This window comes from Pezoporus flaviventris, unplaced genomic scaffold (genome assembly GCF_033815535.1).
Source record: "Pezoporus flaviventris isolate CSIRO_AGI_PZ_B2104156 unplaced genomic scaffold, CSIRO_AGI_Pfla_v1 ptg000046l, whole genome shotgun sequence".
Taxonomy (NCBI): Eukaryota; Metazoa; Chordata; class Aves; order Psittaciformes; family Psittacidae; genus Pezoporus; species Pezoporus flaviventris.
Genome location: NW_026892594.1, coordinates 116860 through 129434, shown reverse-complemented (window position 1 = coordinate 129434; position 12575 = coordinate 116860). Strand labels below are relative to the sequence as shown.

Below are 12575 nucleotides of genomic sequence, written 5' to 3'. Positions count from 1 at the left end.
GACTCAACGTGCTCAGGTGCTGCAGGCGTCAGTGCTGCCATTGACACACCCAGGATTTGGGTCATGTCCTGATACTCCACCAGCTGCTGGCTGGCTCCCTGGACAACGGCCAGGCTCATGATCAGGACCTCTTCAGTGACGGTCCTTGCCATTTCTTCTACAACCACCTCACAGGCATCAGGGCTGAGCAGGGCAGGTACCTGCCTCTGTGCCTGTGGTGCTGCCTCCTGCTCGACGCAGGCAGGAGAAACTGGTGCCGGTTCCACCTCCTCCTGTGCCACTGGAGTGAGACGTGCGCGGTGCTCCTCTTCCTCCGCAGATGCAGCTAATGTAGAAGCTGTCGACTCAGTGGCTGTGGGTCCGGCTGGGATAGGAGACGTGTTCTGCAGGTCTCCACCTGCCTCCCCTGTCACTTCAATGTCCATGCTGCTGGGGAAGTCAGACCCCTCCTGGATATCGGCCTGGGGGTCCTGGAAGAGCTCTGGGACCGAGGGGTTGACCCAGAGGTTGCGTATGATGATCTCTTCCACTTGGGACAGCACTTTATCAATGTCCTCTACCCACTCTTTCTCCTCTTTGTCCACTGCCGCATCCAGCATTTGGGTCATGCCCTGAGGTTCCAGCAGCTGCTGGCTGGTTTCCTGATCCACTGCCACAGCCTGGACCAGAGGCTCCCTTGTGCTGAGCAGGGCTGCTCCCTGTGGAACCAACTCACAGGCATCTGGGCTGAGCAGGACAGATGCCTGACTCTCTGCCTCTGGTGCTGCCTCCGGTGCTGCCTCCTCATCACCATTGTGAGAAGAATCTGTTTCCTCTGCCTCCTCCTCGATCATATTCCAGAACTGGGAGCTTGCACCGACACTGGGTGTGACACGCACTTTTGCATCTCTTACTATGATGCTGTCGGAGGCAGGTGCATTGCACTGTGCTTCTGCTGCCAGAGCTTGACTGTCAAAGCCACAAGAGGCTGCGGTCTCTGCCTCCTCCTCAACAGCATCTCTGAAATGGACCTTCCTGAGGATGCTCTTGGGTGTGACCTTCATATCCATGTTGCTTTCTTTGTGGCTGTGCGGGGCAGGTGCCCGGCCCTGTGCTCGTCCTGCTGCAGCCTGCCTGCCGATGGCGGGAGAGGCTGGTGCCTCTATCACCTCGACACCAGCTCTGAAAGGAAGCTTCTTGACGCACCTGGATGGGAAATTCAGATCTGCGTCATTTTCTGCTGAGCTGTTCATGGCAGGTGCCTGGCGCTGGGCTTGTGCTGCAGCAGCCTGCCTGCTAAAGCCACGAGATGCTGGTGCTGGTGCCATGGGAACGAGAGGTGCCTGGTACTCCTCTTCCTCAGGAGCTCTGGCCAAGCGGCTCCTCCTGGCGTGTTGCAAAGCCTCGATGTTGCTGCGCAGGGCGGGCAGAGGCTTTGCAAGAACCTTCTTGTGCAGCCCCAGCAACTTGTCATTGAGGCTGCCCTCTCGCCCCGTCTTCCTGCTCTGGGAAGCAGCAGTGCTCGCACGGGTGTTAGGATGAGGAGCAGGCTGAGTGGCGGTGGCTTTGCTGCCGTTAGGTGCCCTGACAGTGTATCTTCTTGTCATTGCAGCCCTGCTGTATGCTGGGTCCTGGCATGCCACTGCCTGCTGGTAGGGTCCCCGGCTCTCAGCGCTGTTGTTGCGCAGGACCGCGCTCACATTTCTTGTGCCCTGCGCTGTGGCACAGGCTGTGGGCCTGTGTGGGGCAGGCTGCCAGCTCCGTGGCCTCGCAACAGTGCTGCCATGTGCGGGGATGTGGTGCTGCTGGGCAGCGGTTGTGCAAAGCTGCTTTTGGCTGTTGCTTGTCCTGCCGATGGCCATGTCAGTGAATCTGGCTGCAGGGGCAGAGGGTGCCCATGTCGGGCGAGGCAGCCTGCTGGCTTCTCTCACTGGCCGAGGTGGCGGCCGAGGTGTCCTTTCCACCACCACTGGCCGAGGAAGTGTCTGCTCCTCTGTCCTCATGCTGCGGGGCAGCACCGCTCTGCACCTCACGCTGCCCACCTGCAAGAGAAGTCGAGGAGAGAGGCTCTGTGATAGTGTCTCTTGCGCCCGTATCCCAGCTGTTGGGAGCTCATGCAGTTGGGCTCCCCTGCCAGCCCCACGGCAAGGCTCAGGCCCACAGGTGGCTGCTGCCTGCTCCCAGAGCTGGCTGGGGAAAGGGCTGGCCACCCGCCGGCCATGGCCCCAGCCCACAGCAGCCCCGGCATGCCCGTGGTTGGGAAGGTGTTTGGCCCTGTCTCCCTCGGGGTCCCTACCTGTTCCTGCTGGGTCTCGATGGGCTGATACCTTCGTTGGTAGGGCAGCTGTGGTACCGTGATCCCACGCCGCCCTTCCTCAGGCTGTGGCCTGTGGCCCACCTGCGGGCAGGAGGAGGAGGAAGAGGTGTGTGATGGAGGCGGCTGCCTTGGCACAGCAGCCCCCGCAGTGCCGGCAAGCCCGGCCCCGGCCCCGAGGCAGCTCCATGTGGCCCCGTCCCACCACCGGCCTCTCACTCCTGCCCCAGCCCTCACCTGGCGCCTCCTTTGCACTCCTGGCCTGCCCTCGGCAGGCTGGGAGCGGGCGTTCGATCCCTTGTCCACTGGCATCTTCTGTGTCCTCGGATGCAGACTTGCTGTGGATTCACAGGGCAACTGCCACCTCTAGGGTGCGCCAGGGCCTTAAATACCCCACATAAGAGTCGTAACAATGCCCCCGTGGTTTCCACGGAGACGCCGATGCCCTCACCAGTTCCAAAGGGTCCCAGCTCCTCATGGGCAACTCCACAGCAACCACTGAAGCTTTGTGACAGCGGCAGCATCGTGCCCATGGCCACTGGGCAGTCAGGGATGCACTTTTCTCCTCCCTGTTTTTTTCCTTGACAAGAAGAAAAGGGAACGGAGAAAAGAAAGACCGGTAAAAGAAGGAAAAAAACAACAAAAATAATGAAATCATTCTTGTGAGACCTCACCTGGAGTACTGTGTGCAGTTCTGGTTTACTCAACATAAAAAGAACATGAAACCAACACCCCCAAGTCCTTCTCCGCAGGGCTGCTCTGAATCTCTTCTCTGCCCAACCTGTAGCTGTGCCTGGGATTGGTCTGACCCAGCTGTAGGACCTTGCACTTGGCATGCTTAAACTTCATGAGGTTGGCATCAGCCCACCTCACAAGCATGTCGAGGTCCCTCTGCATGGCATTCCTTCCCTCCAGCCTATCAACCGAACCACAGACCTTGGTGTCATCGGCAAACTTGAAGTTTCCTCAGCAGCTCCTGATCCATCCAAGGAGGTCTCCTGGCCCTCCTGCTGCACTTCCTTCTAGCTGGGACGCAACACTCCTGAGCTTGTAGGAGGTGATCCTTGAATATCAACCAAGAGTCTTGAGTCCCCCTGCCCTCTAGGGCTATGTCCCATGGAACCTTACTAAGCAGGCTCCTGAAGAGGGCAAAGTCTGCTCTCTTGAAGTCCAGGGCAGTGAGCTTGCTGCACGCTCTTCTCACTGGCCTGAGGATCTCGAACTCGACCATCTCATGATTGCTATGAGCAAGGCTGCCCTGGAGCGTCACATTTCCTACCAGCCCTTCCCTGTTGGTGAGCACGAGGTCAAGCACGGCACCTCTCCTTGTCAGCTCCTCTATTACTTGCAGAAGGAAGTTGTTTTCCACACAATCGAGGAAGCTCCTGGACTGCTTGTGCCGGGCCGTACCGTCCCTCCAACAGGTATCAGGGTGGTTGAAGTCCCCCGTGAGGACAAGGGCCTGAGAGCTTGAGGCTGTTCCTATCTGTCTACAGAGCACTTCATCTGCAGAGTCCTCTAGATCAGGCGCTCTGTGACAGATCCCCACACTAATGTCTCCCATAGCTATATTCCCTTTAAGCCTGACCCACAAAGTCTCTGTTGACTGCTCACCTTCCCCAGACAGAGTTCCATACTCTCCAGCCTATCCCTAACACAAATAGCAGCTCCTCATCCCCATCTGCCAGGCCTGTCTTTTCTGAAGAGTCTCTAACCTTCCATTCCAACACTCCAGGCATAGGAGCCATCCCACCAGGTTTCTGCGATGCCTATTACATCATATCCCCGTAGACGTGCACACATCCCTAATTCCTCCTCCTAATGTGTGTCCCCCTCAGGCCATCCTTATATGGTCACTGGGCATACATACATATTCATGAGGCTACACCTGAATTACATTATTTCCCAGAGATTTTGCATACAGAAATGTGGTGGTGGTCTTTGAGGGTCATTTACTTTTCCCAACAATCTTCATAACCAGCTTAATTAACATTACAGACATAGCAATCATCCTGTCCTTCTACTTATCAGTTAGTTAAACTGCTCCCATCCTGGCCATCTGCTAGTCCGGGATACTCCCCAGTAGATGTTTACACCAGCTTAATGGCTTTATTAACACCACAGACAGCAATCATCCCGTCCTTCTACTTACCAGTTAGTTTTAACTGTGCCCATCCTGGACATCTGCTAGTCCCAAATACTCCCCATCCCCAGGTCCAGTTTTTCTATTCTGCTTTTCATACACTTTTTGTACTGAGGTCCTAAAACTATGTCAATTACCTTCAAGCACTGTGGTTATTTTCTATTACAAAGCCATCAAAATTAACGTTACTGAGAACTGATTCCATTTTGTGCTTTTCTGCCTCCTTGTCTCATGTGTCCCCAAAACTTGTCCCAAGACCTTTTTACCCCTTTTGGTGCTGTGGAGCTCAGTGGATGAGCACCAGCACAGGATGAGGCTGAGCTCTCTCCTCCGCACCAGGTTGACTTCTGGCGCCACCCCGCCAGCCCTGGCCACCCGGCCGACCTGCGGGTGCCCTTCCGAAGCCTCCAGGCAGTCAAAACCCTCCTGGAGTACAATGGCATGTCCTACAGCATCATGATCCAGGACCTGCAGGTGAGAGCTGCGGTGGGAGCGGGATGAATTCCTGCAGTTCAATCCCAAATGGAAGGTCCAGAAAGTTGGAAACCAGCAGGAGATGGAAGAAGAACCCACTCCCTGCTCCCTGTAGCCTGTTGGATGGCTTTTCTCCTCCTGAACAGAAACTAGTGGATGAGGAGAAGAAAGCCATGGCAAAGCCAAGGAGGACAAAGAAGAGCACCAGCACGTTCAATTTTGCCTCCTACCACACGATAGATGAGGTACTTTGCTCTGTAGAGCATTCACTTCACCTTGGTGGGGACACACTCAGGCCATGCTTGCATCCATGCAGTGATGTTCATGGTGGTAGGTGCCCCCCAGCACATGAAACTCCTCCTTGGACAGAGGTTTTAGTTGAGCCAGGAGGCTGGGAATCCCTCCATGAGCAGTGTGGGCTCTCCTGGCATCTCCCAGCTTGCTGGAAGACAACTTCAATATCGTTTTGGGGTTCAAAGTCTGTGCTTGAAGGAGGTTCAGGTCAGATATAAGGCAGAAGCTCTTCCCTGTGAGGGTGCTGAGGCGCTGGCACAGGGTGCCCAGAGAAGCTGTGGCTGCCCCATCCCTGGCAGTGTTCCCTGGCTGGAGCAACCTGGCCTCTAGGGAAGCACCACATCTTCTCTGCATGTTCCATTTGGTGCTGGATACTCTAAAACCCAAAGGGAAAGCCTGGGTGAGCCTCAGCAGCTCCTCCTTTCAGATCTACGACTGGATGGACATGCTGGTGGCTGATCATCCCAACCTTGTCAGCAAGCTCCAGATCGGGCAGAGCTATGAGAACAGATCCCTGTATGTGCTGAAGGTGGGTACAGGGGGAATCCTCTCCTTGCCCAGTCCTGGGAGAACACAGGGATGAAATCCCTCCCTTTCCATGCAGTTCAGCACCGGGGGATCCAACCGGTCGGCCATCTGGCTGGACACTGGCATCCACTCCCGGGAATGGATCACACAAGCCACTGGTGCCTGGACGGCCAACAAGGTACCCACATGCCCTGGGATATGGGACATCAATCCTCACACCTCCCTGTGGTCACATCCCTTTTGCCCAAGGGACACTGAGGCAGCTCCTGCTCCTCTTCCCATGCAGATCGCTGAGGAGTACGGCCAGGACCCCTCTGTCACTGCCATCCTGGACAGCATGGACATCTTCTTGGAGATCATCACCAACCCGGATGGCTTTGCCTACACCCACAGCTCTGTGAGTACAGGGACTTGTCCTAATGCTTGTCTCCAGCAACCATGGTTGGGCAGGGTTTTTGGGAGGGGAGGAATGTTCCTTCCGTGTGGGATGGTGGATGGGTGGTTTCCTCCTCTCCCTGAAGATCATAGAATCAACCAGGTTGGAAAAGCCCTTTAAGCTCATCCAGCCCAACCATTCCCAGCACTGCCAAAGCCACCACTAACCCATGGCACTGAGGCCTCGTCTCCACACTGTGTGAACACTTGCAGGGACGGTGACTGCAGCCCTGCCCTGGGCAGCCTGTTCCAATGCCTGAGCAGCCTCTGGGGAAGGAATTGTTCCTCAGCTCCATCTAAACTTGCCCTGGTGCAGCTTGAGGCCGTTTCCTCTTGCTGCTCAGGCAGGAGGGTGGCATCTGTCCAAACAAGGAGGTGGGATTCACGTCCCTGCGATGGTCTCACCCCATCTGCTCCTAGAACCGCATGTGGCGCAAGACGAGGTCCATCAATGCTGGCTCCCACTGCATCGGTGTGGATCCAAACCGGAACTGGGACGCTGGGTTTGGAGGTGAGAGCTGGGGCCACCAGGTCCCCACACTGAGCATCACTTGTGCCTCAAAGCTCCCTGCTATAGGGGAGAAACCTGGGGGCTAAAGCCCTTCCCCAGGGGAGCTTCTCTGCATGGTGCCTCCTCCACCATGCCCCAGGCTCTGGCTCCAGCAGCAACCCCTGCTCTGAGACCTACCGTGGTCCTTATGCCCACTCCGAGAGGGAAGTGAAAGCCATTGCAGACTTCATCCTTGGTCATGGGAACGTGAAGTTGGTCATCTCCATCCACAGCTACTCCCAGATGCTGCTTTACCCCTATGGCTACAAGACAGCATCCGCACCCGACCACCAGGAGCTGGTGAGATGGTCCCAACATGTAGACACGGGGCTGTGAGCACCAGCCTTGGTGGAAAAGTCCGGTTGGATCATTCCAGGACCCTGCTCTTCTCGTTAAAGCCGACCTGAAGCCCATCAGTTGGTTCTTGGAATCATAGAATCAACCAGGTTGGAAAAGACCTTTAAGATCATCTATTCCAACCATTGCCCAGCACTGCCAAGGCCACCACTAAAAAAAAGGGAGGGTGATAACAGGATGTACCTCCCATCCATCAAAAAATTAGAGTGTTTTGGGGAAAAGCAGGAGCAGAGGGGTTGGAAAAATGCTGGGATCTAGGCTCTGCTGCCCCAAGGTCTTGCTCCCCCAGGTCTCACCACTTTGGGGGTCTCCCTTGCAGAATGAAGTGGCTAAAAAGGCAGTGAGTGACTTGGCTGCTGTGTATGGGACAAAGTACACCTATGGCAGCATCGTGAACACCATCTGTTAGTGTTCCTTCCCCATCCCACAGTGCTGTGTCCATCAGGAATGCTCGGTGTTGGGATCACACCTCCCCTCCTCTCCCTGCAGACCTGGCCGATGGCACCACCATTGACTGGACCTATGACCACGGGGTGAAATACTCCTTCACATTGGAGCTGAGGGACATGGGGTATTATGGCTTCCTCCTGCCCAGCACCCAGATCATCCCCACTGCTACAGAGACCTGGGCAGCGCTGCTGAACATCATGGTCCATGTCCTGGAGCATCCATACTGAACCCATGTCCCTCATATCAATAAACAGACCTGGATTTAAGGCTGGCACCTTTATGTTTCTGTGCTAGACCCCCCAAAAGGGGTGAAAAAGGACTCTCAGACCTGCAGACAGTTGTTTCCCTCCTCGTGACTTTGGCCATACATGTCCCATCCATTGGAGCCAACAGCCCTGAAGAACCTGGGAGGAGATGAGTGGTTTTGGGGCTGCCAAACCCAAATTTGTGGGGTTTTGGGCAGCACTGCTCCATTATCCTTTCCCTGGGGGCTGCAAGGAGGGACTTTGGGCACCCTCAGCGCCATAGGTGGGGCCAAAGTGCTTTGAGGCACCTGGGATGCCCATCACTCACTCTGATCTCTGTCCTGTGCTGGGCTTCAAACCAATTCTGCTGCTGCCACCACCACAACCATGGTTTAGGCATCGAGGGCACCGAGTCCTCTGCACAAAAACTTGCATTTTGCACTTTCTCAACCCAAATTTACCCTTTTTCACCCTAGTGCCATGTGCTGCAGCCAGTGGGGTGGGATTCTGGCACCTCCCCATCTCTCAACCCTGCCTATGGGTGACTCACCCACTTCACAGAACAGATCTGGCTGGCACTGGGAATGCTGTGGAGGAGGGAACAATGGTGCTGCAGTGCCCGACCTTGTCTGGTGCCAGCCAGAACCTTCCCTGGGAAGGGGAGGTTTCCCTTGCCCTGGGAAAGGGGACAGCTGGTGGGGCCGGGGTGGGGCCACCATTCCCATGGGATTTAAGAGCTCTGTGGTGCTGCTGGGACACGGGAGAGGCTCTTCAGGCTGACAATGAAGGTCCTCGTGCTCCTGGCTGCCCTAGTGGCAGTGGCCACCAGCACTGAGACATTTACTGGGTAGGATCTGGGTGGAGAGGGGAGGCTGGGATGGGGATGGTGGCACCAGTTGGGGCAGAAGGAGCTGGTTCAGCTCCAAAGGGGCACAAATACTCCTGGGAAGAGGCTCAGAGCAAACCCCAGTGTGGTGGGATGGTTGGGAGGTGGTTAGGCTGGACCCATGGCGGTGGCCCACTGATCCCACAGGCACCAAGTGCTGCGCATCATCCCCACCACTGAGGAGGAGCTGCAGAAGGTGCATGAGCTGCAGGATGTGGAGGAGCTGCAGGTATGGGTGCAATGGCAGCGGGGGTCTTAGGGACACCCTTAAGACCCCCAAGTTCCTTGTTTTGCACCCCGAAACCACTCTGTAGAGCAGGGCTGGGGGTGCTGGATGTGGGGTGATGGTGACCAAATGGTGAAAAGTAAGACAGAAGCTGGTGCTTGTGGGGCAGCCCGAGGTGGGATCTGACCCCCCCATCTCTTTCCCTCCCCCTATAGCTGGACTTCTGGCTGGCACCTCGTGGCCCCGGGCACCCCGTGGACATCCGTGTACCCCTGCCCAGTCTCCAGCCTGTCAAAGAGCACCTCGAGGACAACGACATCTCCTACTCTGTCATGATCAAGGACGTACAGGTCAGTGCTGGCGGAGGGGAGGCAAGGAAGATGTGGGTCTTGATGTGGGACAAGGTCTCATCCTGTCCCCTGTCTCCCAGGCACTGGTGGAACACGAGCAGATGGAGATGCTCCATCGCCCCCGCCAACTGATGCTCTCCACTGACAGCTTCAACTTTGCTGCTTACCATACCCTGGATGAGGTGAGAAAGCACAAGATTTGGGGCATTTTGGGGGTAAAAACCCCACATTCTGCGGTTGCTCTTTGCTCCATGTGCAGCAGGTGGGGAGCTGGCTGTGACCCCCACATTGTTCTCCTGCAGATCTATGCCTTCATGGACCTGCTGGTGGCTGAGAACCCCAACCTGGTCAGCAAGCTTGAGATCGGCCGGTCAACAGAGGACCGTCCCCTCTATGTGCTCAGGGTGAGGGCTTGGAGTCCATGGGGTGACCCGAGGGGGCAATGGGGCCAGGGACAAAGCCAACATTCCCCACCCCCCCTTTTCTGCTCTTCCAGTTCAGCAGAGGGGGCACAAACCGCCCAGCCATCTGGATTGACACCGGCATCCACTCCCGGGAGTGGGTGACACAGGCCAGCGGGGTCTGGTTTGCCAAGAAGGTACAGACACCCCCAGGACATGGCTGAGGTCCCCAATGGGCCACAAGGTCCTGCAGCCAACTATGGGTGCCAGAGGGCTAACCCCATAGAGAGGATGGTGCTCTGGGAGCAATGGGGACCATAAACCACCATCCACTCTCTAGATTGTCCAGGATCATGAGAATGATGAGGGTCTGGCCTCCGTCCTGAACCAGTTGGACATCTTCCTGGAGATCGTCACCAACCCCGATGGCTTTGTCTACACCCACACACAGGTACTGCCCTGGCCCCTACAGCCATGCTGGATGGGGCTGCTGCACATCAAAACCTCCTTGTCCACGTTTCCATGGGATGGAAGGGGACCACCACAACCCATTATCCTCCCCATTCTCTCAGTGCTGGTGGAGCTGCAGCCCCGGCCCCCAGCTGAGATGTCTCTGCCATTCCAGAACCGCATGTGGCGCAAGACCAGGTCCAGGAACTCGGGTTCCCTTTGTGTTGGTGTGGACCCCAACCGCAACTGGAACGCAGGGTTTGGAGGTCAGAGCCCTCCCACTTATTAGGTTCCACCATCAAGGTGGAAGCTTTGAGGCCTTCTCTGGCTCAGAAAGATCCAGAGATGGCCCCTGGAGAAAAGATGTGATTTGGTTTGTGGCAGATGAGAGTTTGGGCTGCACCAGGGTGTTGATGGGGATCACTACTGAAAGTCATCATAGAGTTATCCAGGAGGAGCCCCAGAGTGTTCCTTGCTGGCTGAGGGGTGGGAGAAGCTTGGAAATGGAAAAGACCCTTTGCCCAGCTGCCACTCACTTACCCTGTGCTCCCTGTCCTCTGCTCCACAGAGGCTGGGGCCAGCAGGAACCCCTGCTCAGAGACATACCACGGACCCTACGCCAACTCGGAGCCCGAGGTGAGGGCCATCGTGGACTTTGTGAACAACCACGGGAACATCAAGGCTTTCATCTCCATCCACAGCTACTCCCAGCTCCTGCTCTACCCCTATGGCTACACCAACACCCCAGCGCCTGACCACGAGGAACTGGTAGGGCTGATGTGGGGGGCAGAAGGGGGCTGGGATGATGTGAAGCTGCTCTTTTCCTCCTAGGAGGAACTCACCTATTGAGCTTTGACATCCTTTTTGCCTGTGGCATGAGGAAAAGCCTCTCCTGCAGGTTGTATCCCACACAGTTACCCTTTCTTTGGCTCATCTTTCTCCCTTCTGTGTATTCCTAGCATGAGATATCCGAGAAGGCAGTTGCAGCTCTGTCTTCTCTGTATGGCACTAGCTACAAGTATGGCAGCATCTACACCACCATCTGTAAGTAACGGGGAGGGGACAGCAGTGATTCTCCCATAATAAACCCAAATCATCACTCACACCTCAGCTTAGACAGAAGATCCCATGAAATACCTGTCCAGCAGTGTCCTCCTGTTGTTTCTCCACCCAGATCAAGCCAGTGGATCTACTGTTGACTGGACATACAGCCAGGGCATTAAATACTCCTTCACCTTCGAGCTGCGGGACACAGGGCGCTATGGATTCCTGCTCCCTGCCAGCCAAATCATCCCAACGGCCCAGGAGACGTGGCTGGCACTGAAGGTCATCATGCAGTACACGCTGGATCATCCCTACTAAGCAGGAGCAGGTCCTGAGTGGTGATGGAATGAGCTGGAGGGGGGAAAATGCAATAAATCAATGTAAAGAAGGATGAGCAATGCCTTTCCTTCGTTTCTGTTTTCCCTGATCATGGTAAAAAGCCCTTCTGGAGACCAGCTTGGTGCTAATCAGCCAACATGAGTAGTGTGCTGGCCCAAAAGGGGGATTAAATGGGCATAGAAATGTAGAATGGTTTGGGTTGGAAAGGACCTTAAGATCACTCAGTTCCAACCCCTGCCATAAGCAGGGACGTCACACTAGGCCATGCCCCAAGGCTCTGTCCAACCTGGCCTTAAAGCCTGGCATGGAAACAGTGGGACACAAGAGAAAGGAAGGTGCCCTCTGCTTCTGGAAGGGGAAGATATTCAGTTTGACACTTACTGGGCAAGCAGAGACCTAGGACGTGATGGATTCTGTGTCTTTGTGTGGTTGAACATCAATTTGTGGCAGAAAGGTCCCTCCTCGCCTGCTGTGATCCTTAGGGGAGGGAGAGCCAAGCCCCTGCTGACTCCCAGCTTCCATAGGCACCACTCCAGGCTCTCTGATAGCTCTCAAATTGAAAGAAGCACTCAACCACAAGGTGTTTAATTTAATAAAACCTAAATTACAATTAAAACTCCTAGAGTTTGACTTCATCCTTGTCCTGGGTTCAGCAGTAGCAGTCATGTTTCTCCTCCTTGGTAGCTGGTGCAGTGCAGTGTTTTGACTTTCAGCTCGGGAACAGAGCTGATAGAGATGTTTTGGTTTGGCCAAGGACTTTGTGAGCCTCATGCTTTGCCAGGGAGGAGGGGAAGCTGGGAGGAAGCAGAGACAGGACACCTGACCCAAACTGACCAAAGAGGTATTCCATACCACAGCACGTCATGCCCAGGAGGTAACTGGGAGTTAGCCGGAAGGGCTGGGAGACTGCAGGGTTGGAGGAGGTATCGGTCGGAGCTTGGTCGGGCTTGGGGGGCGAGTTATCGGTCAGCGGGTGGTGAGGTGTTGTATTCTGTTCCCTTGTTATTTCCTTTATCATTATTATCATTGATGGTAGCAGCAGTGATTTGTGTTATACCTTAGTTACTAAACTGTTCTTATCTCAACCCGTGGGAGTTGCATTCTTTTGAT

General features: G+C 55.5%; 2 protein-coding genes across 2 annotated transcripts; both read left to right on the top strand.

The window, feature by feature from the left end:
* Positions 1–4674: 4674 nt before the first annotated feature.
* On the top strand, positions 4675–7790 carry LOC133276771 (carboxypeptidase A1-like). The gene is made up of 9 exons (XM_061467920.1): positions 4675–4910; positions 5057–5155; positions 5632–5733; positions 5809–5910; positions 6019–6129; positions 6588–6678; positions 6818–7017; positions 7394–7478; positions 7564–7790. Exons 1-9 carry the CDS (start codon positions 4878–4880, stop codon positions 7749–7751), a joined length of 1011 nt encoding a protein of 336 aa, XP_061323904.1. The 5' UTR covers positions 4675–4877; the 3' UTR covers positions 7752–7790.
* Positions 7791–8458: 668 nt separating this feature from the next.
* On the top strand, positions 8459–11520 carry LOC133276769 (carboxypeptidase A1-like). Its single transcript, XM_061467915.1, has 11 exons — positions 8459–8616; positions 8803–8884; positions 9097–9231; positions 9312–9413; positions 9534–9635; positions 9728–9829; positions 9973–10083; positions 10258–10348; positions 10651–10850; positions 11042–11126; positions 11257–11520. The coding sequence occupies exons 1-11, from the start codon at positions 8552–8554 to the stop codon at positions 11442–11444; spliced, it is 1263 nt and encodes a 420-aa protein (XP_061323899.1). The 5' UTR covers positions 8459–8551; the 3' UTR covers positions 11445–11520.
* The last annotated feature ends 1055 nt before the right edge of the window (positions 11521–12575 follow it).

Excerpts from the sequence above, each read along its gene's own strand:
- LOC133276769 (XM_061467915.1), top strand. The coding sequence starts at position 8,552 with ATGAAGGTCCTCGTGCTCCTGGCTGCCCTAGTGGCAGTGGCCACCAGC. Across the intron at positions 9,414-9,533 it reads CTTACCATACCCTGGATGAG|ATCTATGCCTTCATGGACCT; the intron begins GTGAGAAAGCAC and ends GTTCTCCTGCAG. Across the intron at positions 10,851-11,041 it reads CGCCTGACCACGAGGAACTG|CATGAGATATCCGAGAAGGC; the intron begins GTAGGGCTGATG and ends GTGTATTCCTAG.
- LOC133276771 (XM_061467920.1), top strand. The coding sequence starts at position 4,878 with ATGTCCTACAGCATCATGATCCAGGACCTGCAG. Across the intron at positions 5,156-5,631 it reads CCTACCACACGATAGATGAG|ATCTACGACTGGATGGACAT; the intron begins GTACTTTGCTCT and ends TCCTCCTTTCAG. Across the intron at positions 7,018-7,393 it reads CACCCGACCACCAGGAGCTG|AATGAAGTGGCTAAAAAGGC; the intron begins GTGAGATGGTCC and ends TCTCCCTTGCAG.